At 55.9% G+C, this 12,096-nt stretch overlaps 1 protein-coding gene across 1 annotated transcript; it reads left to right on the top strand.

Moving 5' to 3' along the window:
* Positions 1 to 2,095: 2,095 nt before the first annotated feature.
* On the top strand, positions 2,096 to 9,470 carry GPR108 (G protein-coupled receptor 108). The gene is made up of 18 exons (XM_047777332.1): positions 2,096 to 2,265; positions 3,024 to 3,143; positions 4,170 to 4,220; positions 4,416 to 4,498; positions 5,428 to 5,552; positions 5,677 to 5,738; positions 5,822 to 5,890; positions 5,992 to 6,096; positions 6,600 to 6,733; positions 6,843 to 6,918; positions 7,395 to 7,468; positions 7,563 to 7,680; positions 7,770 to 7,900; positions 7,995 to 8,038; positions 8,290 to 8,339; positions 8,559 to 8,642; positions 8,746 to 8,870; positions 9,136 to 9,470. The coding sequence occupies exons 1-18, from the start codon at positions 2,146 to 2,148 to the stop codon at positions 9,206 to 9,208; spliced, it is 1,644 nt and encodes a 547-aa protein (XP_047633288.1). The 5' UTR covers positions 2,096 to 2,145; the 3' UTR covers positions 9,209 to 9,470.
* The last annotated feature ends 2,626 nt before the right edge of the window (positions 9,471 to 12,096 follow it).

The raw sequence follows: 12,096 nt of genomic DNA on the forward strand, positions 1-12,096 counted from the left end.
GACTCAGCCCAGGGCGGTGAGCCCGGCCCCGCCCCGCTAAGGCCACGCCCACTCCAGACTTCGTCACGCCCCCATAGGCTCGGTCACGCCCCCGCACGGAGCCCCCGCACAGCCCACGGAAGGTGGGGGCCCACAAGGAGGCGTGGCCCGAAGGACGCCCCGCCCCCTCTTAAAGGAACGTCGCCACCCGACGCCGCTGGACCAACCCCTTTAAAGGACCCCCACCCATTTTCCAAGTCCCCTGGGACCCTCTTGTCCTCCCAACCCTTGCCCCCGCCCTAGTCTGTTTTTCCTTTCCTCTTTTCTTTCAACTATTCCTTAAAGGGCCAAGACACTAAAGTCCCAACTCAAGAGGTCCTTCCTCGACCCCGTCGCAGGGAGAACTTGAGGTCACCCGGCTCTTGCGGGCCGGCCCGGCTCCAGACGGCTATGCTCGTCCCACTAATGGCCTGGTCCCTCCGGCCGCAGAGCGGATGGGAGGATTTCGATCCTGCCTAGGATGTGCCTCGGCCAAGGCCGGGTCCATTAGCGCCCCCACCGCATCCTGCCTCTCTCTCCAAAGTCTGAGCCGGGAAACTGAGGTCGGGTTGTCCTTGGGGCTCTGGGCCCAAGCCTTTCCCCATCTGCTGTCCTGTTCGGTTCGTGCTTGCACCTGCCCATTTTCCAGTCGCATGCATTAAGGCCCAATCAGGTTTAAATGTCTCCAAATCCTAGGATTCCGACAATGTCTCCTTTCTCCCCTCCAACCCCCTTGCCCTGGGGCTTGGAAGTCTGTCGCCTCTCATTAAAGTCTGTTCACACCTTGTTAATTCCTTTGAGGCACTGGGATGAAAGGGGAGAAATCTCTGCAGCAACCTCTTTCATCCTCTCCTGCTTTAGGTGCTTTCTCTTTGGCTACAGAGGTGACAGCCGCCCTGCTGGGGCTGGGGGCCCCGAGCCCCCAGGGCAGGTTAGGCTCTGAGTCCGCAGGCTACCTGTACACAGGTGGGGAGCCCAGGAGGATAGCTCCAGGAGCCCACACTGGGACAGATGGCTCTACGGGGACCTGGCCCCACCTGCTGGTGGCTTGTGAGTTAGAAAACCTCAAATTGTAAAGTGGACCTGTGTTCCAGAGGTTAAAGGATCAGGAACTCAGTCAGGACCTCAGCCTGGGATCTGGGACTCAGTTGCTCAGCCTGAGAGTAGGGTCTCAACCTCTAACTGAAATTGGGATTGATCTCAAGTCCGCATCACAGTTGGGATAGGGTCTGGGATCAGAGCCTTAGCAGAAGGGTCAGCCACCCAAATGAAGGCCTCAGTTTCAGACTGAAATCCAGGGATCAGTCCTTATCTGAAGTGAGGGGTTAGTCCTAATCTGAGGTCAGAGCTCAGTCCAGGTGGAAGCTCAACCAGGTATAGGTTGAGGGTAAAAACGGGTGGGGGAGTCAGGGTTTCAGGCTGAGGTCAGGGCTCAGCCTGAGACAAGACTAGCCTGGAACCTGGGGGTGAGCCTCCAGCTGCCTCACTCCAGGATAGAAGCGTCCACCTAAGGCTGGGAATTCAGCCTGGGATCATAGGTCACCCAAGGGTCAAGATTTAGCTTGGGGCTAGGTTTTGGCCTCTCCGTGGATCAGGAAGATTAGGAGAGAAGATAGGCTTCAGCAAATGCATGTGTTTACCAAAAGCCTGAACTTTGGCTGGGAGCCACATCCCTGGGGTACAAAGGGGAAGTCCGTCCTTAGGGATACTGGGAAATGTAGTTTATTGAAGGCTCCCAATGAGCCGTCTGCTACCCCTCCGTTTTGGGTACTGTAGTTCTGAACTGGTCAGTCAGTTAAGGGTGGGTGGAGGAATTCCCCTTTGGGGGCCGGATATCAGATCCATCACAATTGGTTGGAGGGACTGTTTATCAAATTACAGCGGGGACAATCCTTCTAGTGATTGGTGAGAGTGGAGGCGGGATTAACCGACATCAGCATTCCCATTCGGAACCGGTGCTGTCCATTTGGTGTCGTAAAGGGGGCGGCCTCGAGAGGAGAAGATCGATGATTGGTTGAGCGGGCCGAAAATGCCAAAGAGTCGGCCCCCACCGTGCGGCGATTGGTTCACCGGTAGGCGGGCCTGGAGGCGTCAGAGGCGGTATCAGGGGAGGCGGTGGCTCCAGAGATGGCAGTGAGCGAGAGGAGGGGGCTCGCCCGCGGGAGACCCGCGGAGTGGGGCCAGCGGCTCTTTCTGCTGCTGCTGTTAGGAGGCTGCTCTGGGCGCATCCACCGGCTGACGCTGACGGTGAGTCCTGCCACGCAGCAGTCTTGGGTGGGGGACGCAGCTTTAGCCTGGAGAAGCCCCTGGCTTGGAGTGGTCTCGTCCTACCTCCCCCGCTCCTTACACGGGATGGAGCGGTCCGGCGCCCCCCGCGTCCAGGCCCGAAGTGGCCTCGTCCGAGGATCCCCCTCAATCCTCCCTTTGGAGTTGCCTGGCCGGCCGTGAGGGGGTCGTGCCCCGCCCACGGCTTGGGGCGGGGCTTCATCTCCGGGGACCCAGGACTCAGAGCCCTGTAAATTCTGGGGATCCATTTGGGGGCGCCAGGGGCCCTTAACACCGCCCAGGGAAGTCCCTGGGGGTTCTAGACTGGAGTCCTCTGAGTACTTATCGAGATCTTGGAGGCTGAGTTGAAATCTCTGCACTCTAGGGGCTCAGCTGGAATCAAAAAATTTTCTGGGAGGTGATGGCCAGGCACTCCAAGATTCGTAACTCTGCTCTCCGGGTGGTACTCATCCAGTGGAGGGACTTCCAGGTGTCCCAGACTTTCTCTTCCTAGACTCTGAAAAGTGGCCAGAGGATCAGGGGCCACTCTGTCCCTTCCTGAGATTGGGGTCACAGCCTCCAGGGGTGGCCCTCTCAGCCTCTTCTGTCACCCTTTGGACCCGTCCTAAATCTAGGCATACCAGGAGGGGACCACAGCCCTTGGGGAAACCTCGTGCCACAACCCTGGGGCTGGGCTAGTGGGAAGTCTCAGCTGCTTCTGTCTCCTTCATCTCCGGCAGGGGGAGAAGCGAGCCGACATCCAGCTGAACAGCTTTGGCTTCTACACCAACGGCTCTCTGGAGGTAGACCTGAGCCTCCTGCGGCTGGGCCTCCAGGAGACAGAAGAGAAAGCTCCGCTGGTGAGGGGCTTTGAGGAGTGCGCTACTGGAGGAGGGAGAGGTGCACAAGTTTCTGGGCTTCTCCCCCACAACCCCCCCAGTTCTGGATTCCCATCCTAGCTGTGCCTCTCACCCGTGTGATCTTGGGCAAGTCCCTTGGCCTCTCTTTCCTCATCTATAACATGGGAATAATAGTATTTCCTGCAATATGTGCTAGGCACTGAGCCGGAGAGGGGTGGGGAGGGGAGCATGCCAGTGAACAAGACAGCCCAGTTCCTTGAGTCAAATGAGTAGCTAAGAGGTCCTATTGTGGCTCAGCACGTTTCGAATCCAGCTAGTATCCACAAGGATTTGGGTTTGATCCCTGGCCTCACTCAGTGGGTTAAGGATCTGTCATTACTGCATGCTATGGTGTAGGTCACAGACACAGCTCGTCTCTGGCATGGCTGTGGCTGTGGTGTAGACCAGCAGCTGCAACTCCAATTTGACCCCTATATGCTGTGGGTGCAGCCCTAAAATAAGAGAGAGAGAGTAGTTAGTGTTTATTGTACCCGCTGTGAACCAGGTACCATGCAGATCAATTTCCATGGGTTGGTTCCTACACAGCTGCCTCTCGGGGATGCTGTGAGAAGATTACACCTGCCAACTCAGTTTTACAGGTGTTTACACAGACCCAGAGGTATGTGGCTTGCTTAGAGTCCCAGAGCCTGGTTGTAAATCCCTGTGTGCTGGATTCCAGAGCCCAAGGCAGGATTTTTTACCTCAGCAATTTAAATAGTGGGACAGAGGGCGAGCTAGGTCCAGAGGGCCAGCGCAGGTCTCCCTGAGGAAGTGACATCCCGTTTGGGTGGCACAGATTGCCAGGAGTTAAGGGGAAAGTGTTGGGGGATTGGGGGTGGGGGCAATAAATGGGAAAAGCCAGTAAGTGGATGAACTTAAGCTGTTCAGGAAATCCGAGGTTACATTTCTGTTGCCACTGCTAGAGGTGACTTGGAGGTCCCTGCTGGCCTCCCTCACATCGTGTCCCCTTTTCTTGCCACCCGCCAGGTGGGGTTCAGTCTGACCCGAGTTCGATCTGGCAGTGTTCGCTCCTACTCAGTGAGTGGAGGCGGGGAGGGAATGAAAAGGGGCAGGGGCGGTGGGAGGGGAGAGTTGTCTGTCCACATCTGGAACCCAGAGACCCCTGTTCTTTGCCAGAGGGGGAAGCAGGGAGATGGGGATGGGGGAGGGAGGCAGGGTGAAGCGGGCCCATTGGGAGGCGGTAACCAAGGCTCCCTGCTACCCACTGTCCAGAGCCAGCACTCCCACGACTGCCCTCTCCATAGAAACAGCAGCAACCTCCTGGTTCTCTTCCTCATCAACACCAAGGATCTGCAGTGAGTTGGGGGGCTGGTGGCTCCCCCGCAAGTCCACCATTTGTATTTCCCTGGTCACGATACCCACATGAGCTGAGCAGGTGGACTGAGAGCCAGCCAGAAGGAACGGTGACTCCCTTGTGAAGAAAGCCACTCACTTTTTCATTTTGCCTTCAAGCCTTCTGATTATGGGGGAGGGGGGCTGGGGGGACCCTGGGAGTATTGGGGCAGAAGACCTGCTGCAGAGGGGTGGCCTGAGAATGAGTACCAGTTGTTTATACCTGTGGACCAGGCAGCAGCATCCTTCGGGCTTGCCAGGTGTTCACTCATTGATTCCTTATCCTGTTATTATCCCGATTCTAAAGATGGAAAACCTGAGAGTTCCTGCTGGGTCTGACTAGGATCCATGAGGATGCCAGTTCGATCCCTGGCCTCAATCAGTGGGTTAAGAATCTGGCGTTGCCATGAGCTGTGGTATAGGTTGAAGATGTAGCTTGGATCTGGCGTTGCTGTGGCTGTGGCATAGGCCGGCGGCTACAGCTCCGATTAGACCCCTAGCCTGGGAACCTCCACATGCTGCGGGTGCGACCCTAAAAAGGAAAAAAGCAAAAAAACTGAGGCCTGAAAATTGGGATTTGAACCCAGACAGCCTGGCACCAAGGTCCAAAGATACCCTGTTGCCTCTCTCTATGTATATACAGTGTCCTCTCTGAGAGAGTATACCTCAGTAGAATGAGTGACACAGTGTCACAAGAAGTGACAGTCCCCAGTGCAGGCAGCACAAGGCTGTGGCCGCTGTCTTGATGGGTGGTGGCCACATGCTGAAACTTGGTGACCACTGATGGAGCTTGGCGTGACCCCCAGAGAGGAGACCCAGAGAGCCCAAGTCCCTTGGCACAGCTGGTGTACGTGACCCTAGCCTCTAGCCCCCACCTGACCTCATCCCCCAGGGTCCAGGTGCGGAAGTATGGAGAGCAGAAGAAGCTGTTCATCTCTCCTGGGCTCCTTCCAGAAGTGCCCTCCAAACCAGGGCTCCCAAAATCAGAGCACCCGGATACCCCTAAGGTGGACGGTGGTGAGTCAGGGTGGCTGAGCGTGGGCAGGGAGGGTAGGGGGTGGCTAGGGCTGCTCCATGCATACCCTATCCCCATTGTTCGGCCGTTTGTCCATCTCCAAATTCATCTGCCTGTCCCCTCCAGGGACCACCACTGCGCCCGACAAGGCCAAGGCGACACCCACAGTGTCCCAAGGAGACCAGCAGGTTCGGGGAAGCCCTGGCAGGAGGGAGGAAGGCACACCCCAGGGGGAGACAGCTGCTCCATGGAGGTGCTCTGTTCCCTCCAGGGCATCAGTGGGAAGGACCAGGAACTGGTGTTGGGCCTGGGCCATCTAAACAACTCCTACAATTTCAGTGTGAGTGTCCCGGGGTTCCCGCAGCCCCTCCCCTCCACAGAGTTAGGGGGACCCTCAACCTGAGGCCTCCTCTCCCCTCTGTCCCCATCCCTCCCACCCAGTTCCATGTGGTGATCGGCTCTAGGGCCGAGGAAGGCCAGTACAACCTCAACTTCCACAACTGCCACAACTCCGTGCCAGGCCGGGAGCAACCATTCGACATCACGGTGAGCAAAGGGGGAGGGTGGCAGGTTCACTGAGCACTGACTGTGGCCCCAGTACACTGTGCCCATTTGGCGGATTGGAAGCCTAAGGCTTGGAAATGGGGAATTGGTTAAAAAGAAAAAAGAAAGAGTTTCTGTTGTGGTTCAGTGTTAATGAACCCGACTAGTGTCCATGAGGATGTAGGTTCAATCCCTGGCCTCACTCAGTGGGTTAAGGATCCGGCCTTGCTGTGAGCTGTGGTGTAGGTCACAGATGCGGCTCCAGTTTGTTGCTGTGGCTGTGGTGTAGGCTGGCAGCTGTAGCTCCAATTCACCCCCTATCTTGGGAACTTCCATATGCTGCAGGTGCAGCCCTAAAAAGATACAGAAGAAAAAAAAAAAAAGAAATGAGTCGAAATGGGGAGTCCGCCAGCCGGAGAGGAGGAGCACCAGATGCTCACATGCAGGGTCCCGCAAGTCCAGAGGTAGCATGCAACCTCACTGTCCCCCCTCTGCCCCCTCCCCAGGTCATGATCCGGGAGAAGAACCCGGAGGGTTTCCTGTCGGCAGCGGAAATCCCCCTCTTCAAGCTGTACATGGTCATGTCCGCCTGCTTCCTGGCCGCCGGTGTCTTCTGGGTGTCTGTCCTCTGCAAGAACACGTAATGCCCTTGCCCCTGGGGGTCCCACACCTCCCCTCCTCACACCCTCCCACCCCTTCCCCTGACCGATGCCCTCCTGCCCCCTTCTGTCCCCCCATCTCCCTGCCAGGTACAACGTCTTCAAGATCCACTGGCTCATGGCTGCCCTGGCTTTCACCAAGAGCATCTCTCTCCTCTTCCACAGTGTGAGAGCCTCAGGCCGGGAACGGGCTAGGGTGGGCGGGAGTCTCTGGAGCCAGGAAGAAGCCCCAGCAAGCTACTCCCCAGACCTCTGCAGACCCTGGACTTGGGCATTCCATTTGTCTGTCCATTTTATCCTTGTGGCCGGCTGTCTCCCCAGTCCTTCTGTCCAGCTGTGACGGCCCACCTTTCAGTCTGACTCTGCCGGGGTCCAGCTGCGACTGTCCACCTGGCTGCTTGTCTAACTGCCCATCCCTCTGACTGTGACCTTGCCTCCACCCTCTTGGCTGTGACTGTCCATTTCTGAGTCCATTTGCCATCCTGACCGTGACTGAGGGTTCAGTCCACTGCCTGGCTTGTCCCTGCTGCCAGTGCTTGGCTGCCTTTTCAAGCCACCACCATCCACCCAATCGTAACCACCATCCATCCACCCCTCCCCCCATCCGTCTGTCTGACCGTCCATCCGTCCGTCCACCTCCAGATCAACTACTACTTCATCAACAGCCAGGGCCACCCCATCGAAGGCCTCGCTGTCATGCACTACATCACGCATCTGTGAGTGCTCCCTTCAGCCGGTAGCGGGAGGGGGGCAGGGGAGGGCTGGGCTTCCCCGGTTCACTTCACCTCCCCGCCCCCCCCCCTCCGCCAGGCTGAAGGGCGCCCTCCTCTTCATCACCATTGCCCTAATCGGCTCGGGTTGGGCCTTCGTCAAGTACGTCCTGTCCGACAAGGAGAAGAAGATCTTCGGGATCGTGATCCCACTGCAGGTGCATATGGATGCCCCCGAGGCAGGCAGGTGGGGTGGGTGAGCACACGCCGGGCACGCCCACCCACCCATCCCTTCCTCACCCCCCAGGTCCTGGCCAACGTGGCCTACATCGTCATCGAGTCACGCGAGGAGGGCGCCAGTGACTATGGGATCTGGAAGGAGATCCTCTTCCTGGTGGATCTCATCTGCTGTGGCGCCATCCTCTTCCCCGTGGTCTGGTGAGCACCGCCCCCTGCCCCCCTCAAACTCCCTCCCCAGTGGACCGGGCAGAGCCGGTGCTGACTGTTCACCATCCCCCCCACCTCATCCCAGGTCCATCCGGCATCTCCAGGATGCTTCTGGCACTGATGGGAAAGGTGAGGCCAAGCCCACAGCCCTGGTCCTGCCCTTGAGCCCTCTTGTTGACCCCGGATGCCCCTTCCGTCTCCTCTGACTGCCTTCTCCTGCCTGTCTACCCCCCTCCCCATCCCCTGGATGTCCCCTCCACACTATGCTCCGGGGACACTTCCCCAAGTGCCCTCCCTGGCCCCACCCTCCTCCACCCTGTCCACCCAGTCTTACCCCAGCCTCCTTCCCTTGACCCCCACTCTCTGTGTCCACCCCTTAGTGGCAGTGAACCTGGCCAAGCTGAAGCTGTTCCGGCATTACTATGTTATGGTAGGAACCCTGTTCTCTCCCACAGGGGATGCTTTGGAGTGGGGACCAACCAGCCCATTGGCCCTCTCACCCCTGCCTCTCCATCTGCGATCCCTCGGAGCCCCGTCCCTTGCCTTCTGCCCATAATCCCTGGGCCCTCACCCCAGGTATCCCTGATGTTCCTTGTGGTCCCACTACCCTGGTGGCTCCTCGGCCCTGTGCCCACCCGTGTCCTTGCAGGTCATCTGTTACATCTACTTCACGCGGATCATCGCCATCCTGCTGCAGGTAGCCGTGCCCTTCCAGTGGCAGTGGCTGTACCAAGTAAGCACTGACACCTCATCTGGGGTCAGAGGGTGGGCCGGAACGCGGAGGTGGAGGCAGGGGGCGTGGGCCTGACCTTCCCACTCTCCCCCTCGGCCCCCAGCTCTTGGTGGAGGGCTCCACCCTCGCTTTCTTCGTGCTCACGGGCTACAAGTTCCAGCCGGCAAGGGATAACCCATACCTACAGCTGCCCCAAGAGGACGAGGAGGACGTGCAGATGGAGCAAGTGTGAGCCTTGGGGCTGGAGTGGGTGGGGCTTGGGCAGCTAGGGGGCGGGGCGGGGTCTAGGCAGCAGGGGGACCGGGGCTCAGGGTGTGGGGGGGCGGGGCCAGAAGACTAGAGTGGGCGTGGCGGGGCTGAGTGGGTGGAGCCCCCCAGGCTGTCAGTATGGTGGGTGGGGCCGTTAGGCTCTATGGAGACTGTGGGCGGGGCGGGATGGGCAGGGCCTGGTGCCCCTCAGCTCCTGGACAGACTCCCTGCTGTCTGCTTCTAGAATGACCGATTCTGGGTTCCGGGAAGGCCTGTCCAAAGTCAACAAAACGGCCAGCGGGCGAGAGCTGTTGTGATCAGGTCCCCTCTTCGGACGGTTCTTCACACTCCACCGTCCTCTTCTCACACATTCCTCACTCCGGCTTCTCCCAAAGCTAGTGCGGAGAGGAGGAGGGGGCGGGTGCTCACACGGCGCCCCGCTGCCGGGGACCCGAGTTCCTGGAGCCCGTTCGGAAGAAGACAGACAGCCCCCTTTCCCCCAAGTATTGAGCATCCTGTCCCCACCTGGGGACCACCCTCCACTTGCTGCTGTACAATAATGACCAATCTGTTTTGCTACCCTGGTGTCTTGCCTTTTGGCGGGGGGTGGAGAGCTAACACAGAGGTTATGTTTGAAATTTCGGGACCCGTCGGAGCCAGGAGGGCAGGGAGAGGTTGCAGTATCCATTGCTTTGCACTGTCCATAAATGGTAATTGAGCCACGGATGCATGCGGGCGCCCTATGCCAGGTCCTGAGGACAGAGCAGTGCCCAAGACCCACCCAGTCCCAACATCACAGGGCCCTGACCAGCCTGGGGAATCAGGGGTGAGCAGAGGGTTGAGGGGATGGACACAAGTCCAGATGAGACGACAACATTTGCAAAGGCTGGAAGGGGGGGGAAATGGTGAATGGATGACCCACAAGGGGTACTGGCTGAGTGCTGTATGCCACACCCTATTCTAAGGCCTCCGTGGTCTTTAACTCATTGAAAAGCATTTGAGGCACAGAAAGGCTGTGTAACTTACACAGGGTAACACAGCAAACAAGTTGTTGGAAGACTCAGGACTCAAAACGCCAGCAGTCTGGTTCCAGTGCTGCCCTTGACCACTGCGTGCACTGCCCCTCTCACCTAGATGCCTTGTGACCAAGCCTCTTGGCCCTGCCCCCATTTGCTGTGTGACCCAGTTAAGTGGTTTAATCTGTTTCCTTGCATGTAAAACGCGGACCCCACAGAGTTGAGTATCGCATGTGATAACGGGAGGCTGTGCCCTGCCACACAGTCTGACTTTTCATAGATTTCCCTGAAACTTGGGTGATTTCAGGTTAGGGATGCACCTGTGCACACCTGCGCACACACCTGTGGGCAGGCTCCCATGGTGCATTTCTTCCCCTGCCCCACTTCGCCCTTTAATCTCTTGGAGCTCTGAGAAATACTCCTCCATGGGGGCCACAGGCCTGGGGCAGAGGGAGGGAATCAGGCTGGGGTCAAGGCTTCCTGAAAGAGGAAACGTATAACTGGGGCCAGACAAAGAAGGAAGTGGGAAGGCATTTTGCAGACTGAGGAAATTATGCAGCTAGATGATGCCCAGAATAGCTTGCAGGTTCTACTGTGGGTCTGGCTGGGGCCAGTGGGAGGGCAACAGCAGCTGGCAGAAGCCTAAAGACAGGCAGACACACTTGGATTTGATGCCGGGACCTACTGGGGCCAAGGAAGAGTTTAAAGCAGGGAGGGACATGGCCAAACAGGGGTGATGTTTTACGCCACATGCACGCTGGGGTGTGCAGAGTTGTGGCTCCCCCAAGTTGTCCCTGTCCTAATCCCCAGAACCTAAGACTGTTGTTCCCTTACAAGAGGCACATGATTCAATTAAGAATCTTGGGGGTTGAGGGGAAAGAGTTCCTTGATGGCCCAGAGGTTAAGGATCAGCATTGTCAATACTGTGGTTGGGATTCCATCCCTGGCCTGGAAACTTCTGCATGCCCTAGATATGGCCAAAAAAAATCTTAGAATGAGGGATGATTCTGGATTATTCGAGTGGATGCCATGTCATTACAAGACTTGCCATGTGCTGGGTGCTGGGCTGAACATTAGCCTTGCGTGATGCCACCTGCTGTCACCCCAAAACTCAGAAGGAGATTCTGTGGCTGTGAATGTCTAATTTACAGATGAGGAATCAAGGCTGGGAGAAGACAGAGCCTGGAATCAAAACCTCTGCAAATGGTATTCTTTCATTCTTTTTTATGGCTGAGTAAAATTGCATCACATATGTGTAAAAACATCTTTATCCATTCCTCTGTCAATGGACATTTAGGTTGCTTCCATGTTTTGGCTCTTTGGAAAATAGTGCTGCTTTGAACATTCAGATGCAAGTGTCTTTCAAATTAGGGTTTTCTCCAGATATATGGCCAGGAAGTGGGAGTGCAGGATCATATGGTGATTCTATATTTTTTTAAGGAAACTCCATACAGTTATCACACTAAGTGAAGTAAGCCAGACTGAGAAAGACAAATATCATATGATATTGCTTATATGTAGAATCTAAAAAGAAAACAAGGAACTATTTGTATTATGTAATACAAAACAGAAATAGACCCACAGACATAGAAAACAAACTTACGGTTGCCAAAGGGGAAAGGGGGGGAGGGATAAATTAGAAGTTTGGGATTGAGAGATACACACTATTTTACATAAAATATATAACCAACAAGGTCCTATTGTATAGCACAGGGAATTATACTCAATATCTTGTAATAACCTATAATGGAAAAGAATCTGAAAAGGTATATATTTATATATATAGAGAGAGAGAAAGAGGGGAATAAGAAATATACACACATATACATATTTTATATATATATATATATACACATCACTATGCTGCCCAGCTGGAACAAACACAATATTGTAAATCAACTATATTTCAATTTTAAAAATAAATACATAAAAAATAAAAAGTGAAAAAAATGGCTTTCTTCTTTCTTTCTTTTTTTTTTTTTTTGGCTGCACCCTGGGCATACAGAAGTTTCTGGGCCAGGGATTGAATCCAGTAAAGTGGCATTGTTATAGAAAAAAACCTCTGGCCCCTGGTCCTCCAAGGCAGGGGTCCCTGGTACCCAGGCCTCTGCTTACGTATATGCGAGGGTGAGGGGAAGGAGCCAGAGGGCAGATGGATTGGTTTGACCGGGTCAAGGTTACCTACAAGT

Source organism: Phacochoerus africanus, chromosome 4, assembly GCF_016906955.1.
Source record: "Phacochoerus africanus isolate WHEZ1 chromosome 4, ROS_Pafr_v1, whole genome shotgun sequence".
Lineage (NCBI taxonomy): Eukaryota > Metazoa > Chordata > Mammalia > Artiodactyla > Suidae > Phacochoerus > Phacochoerus africanus.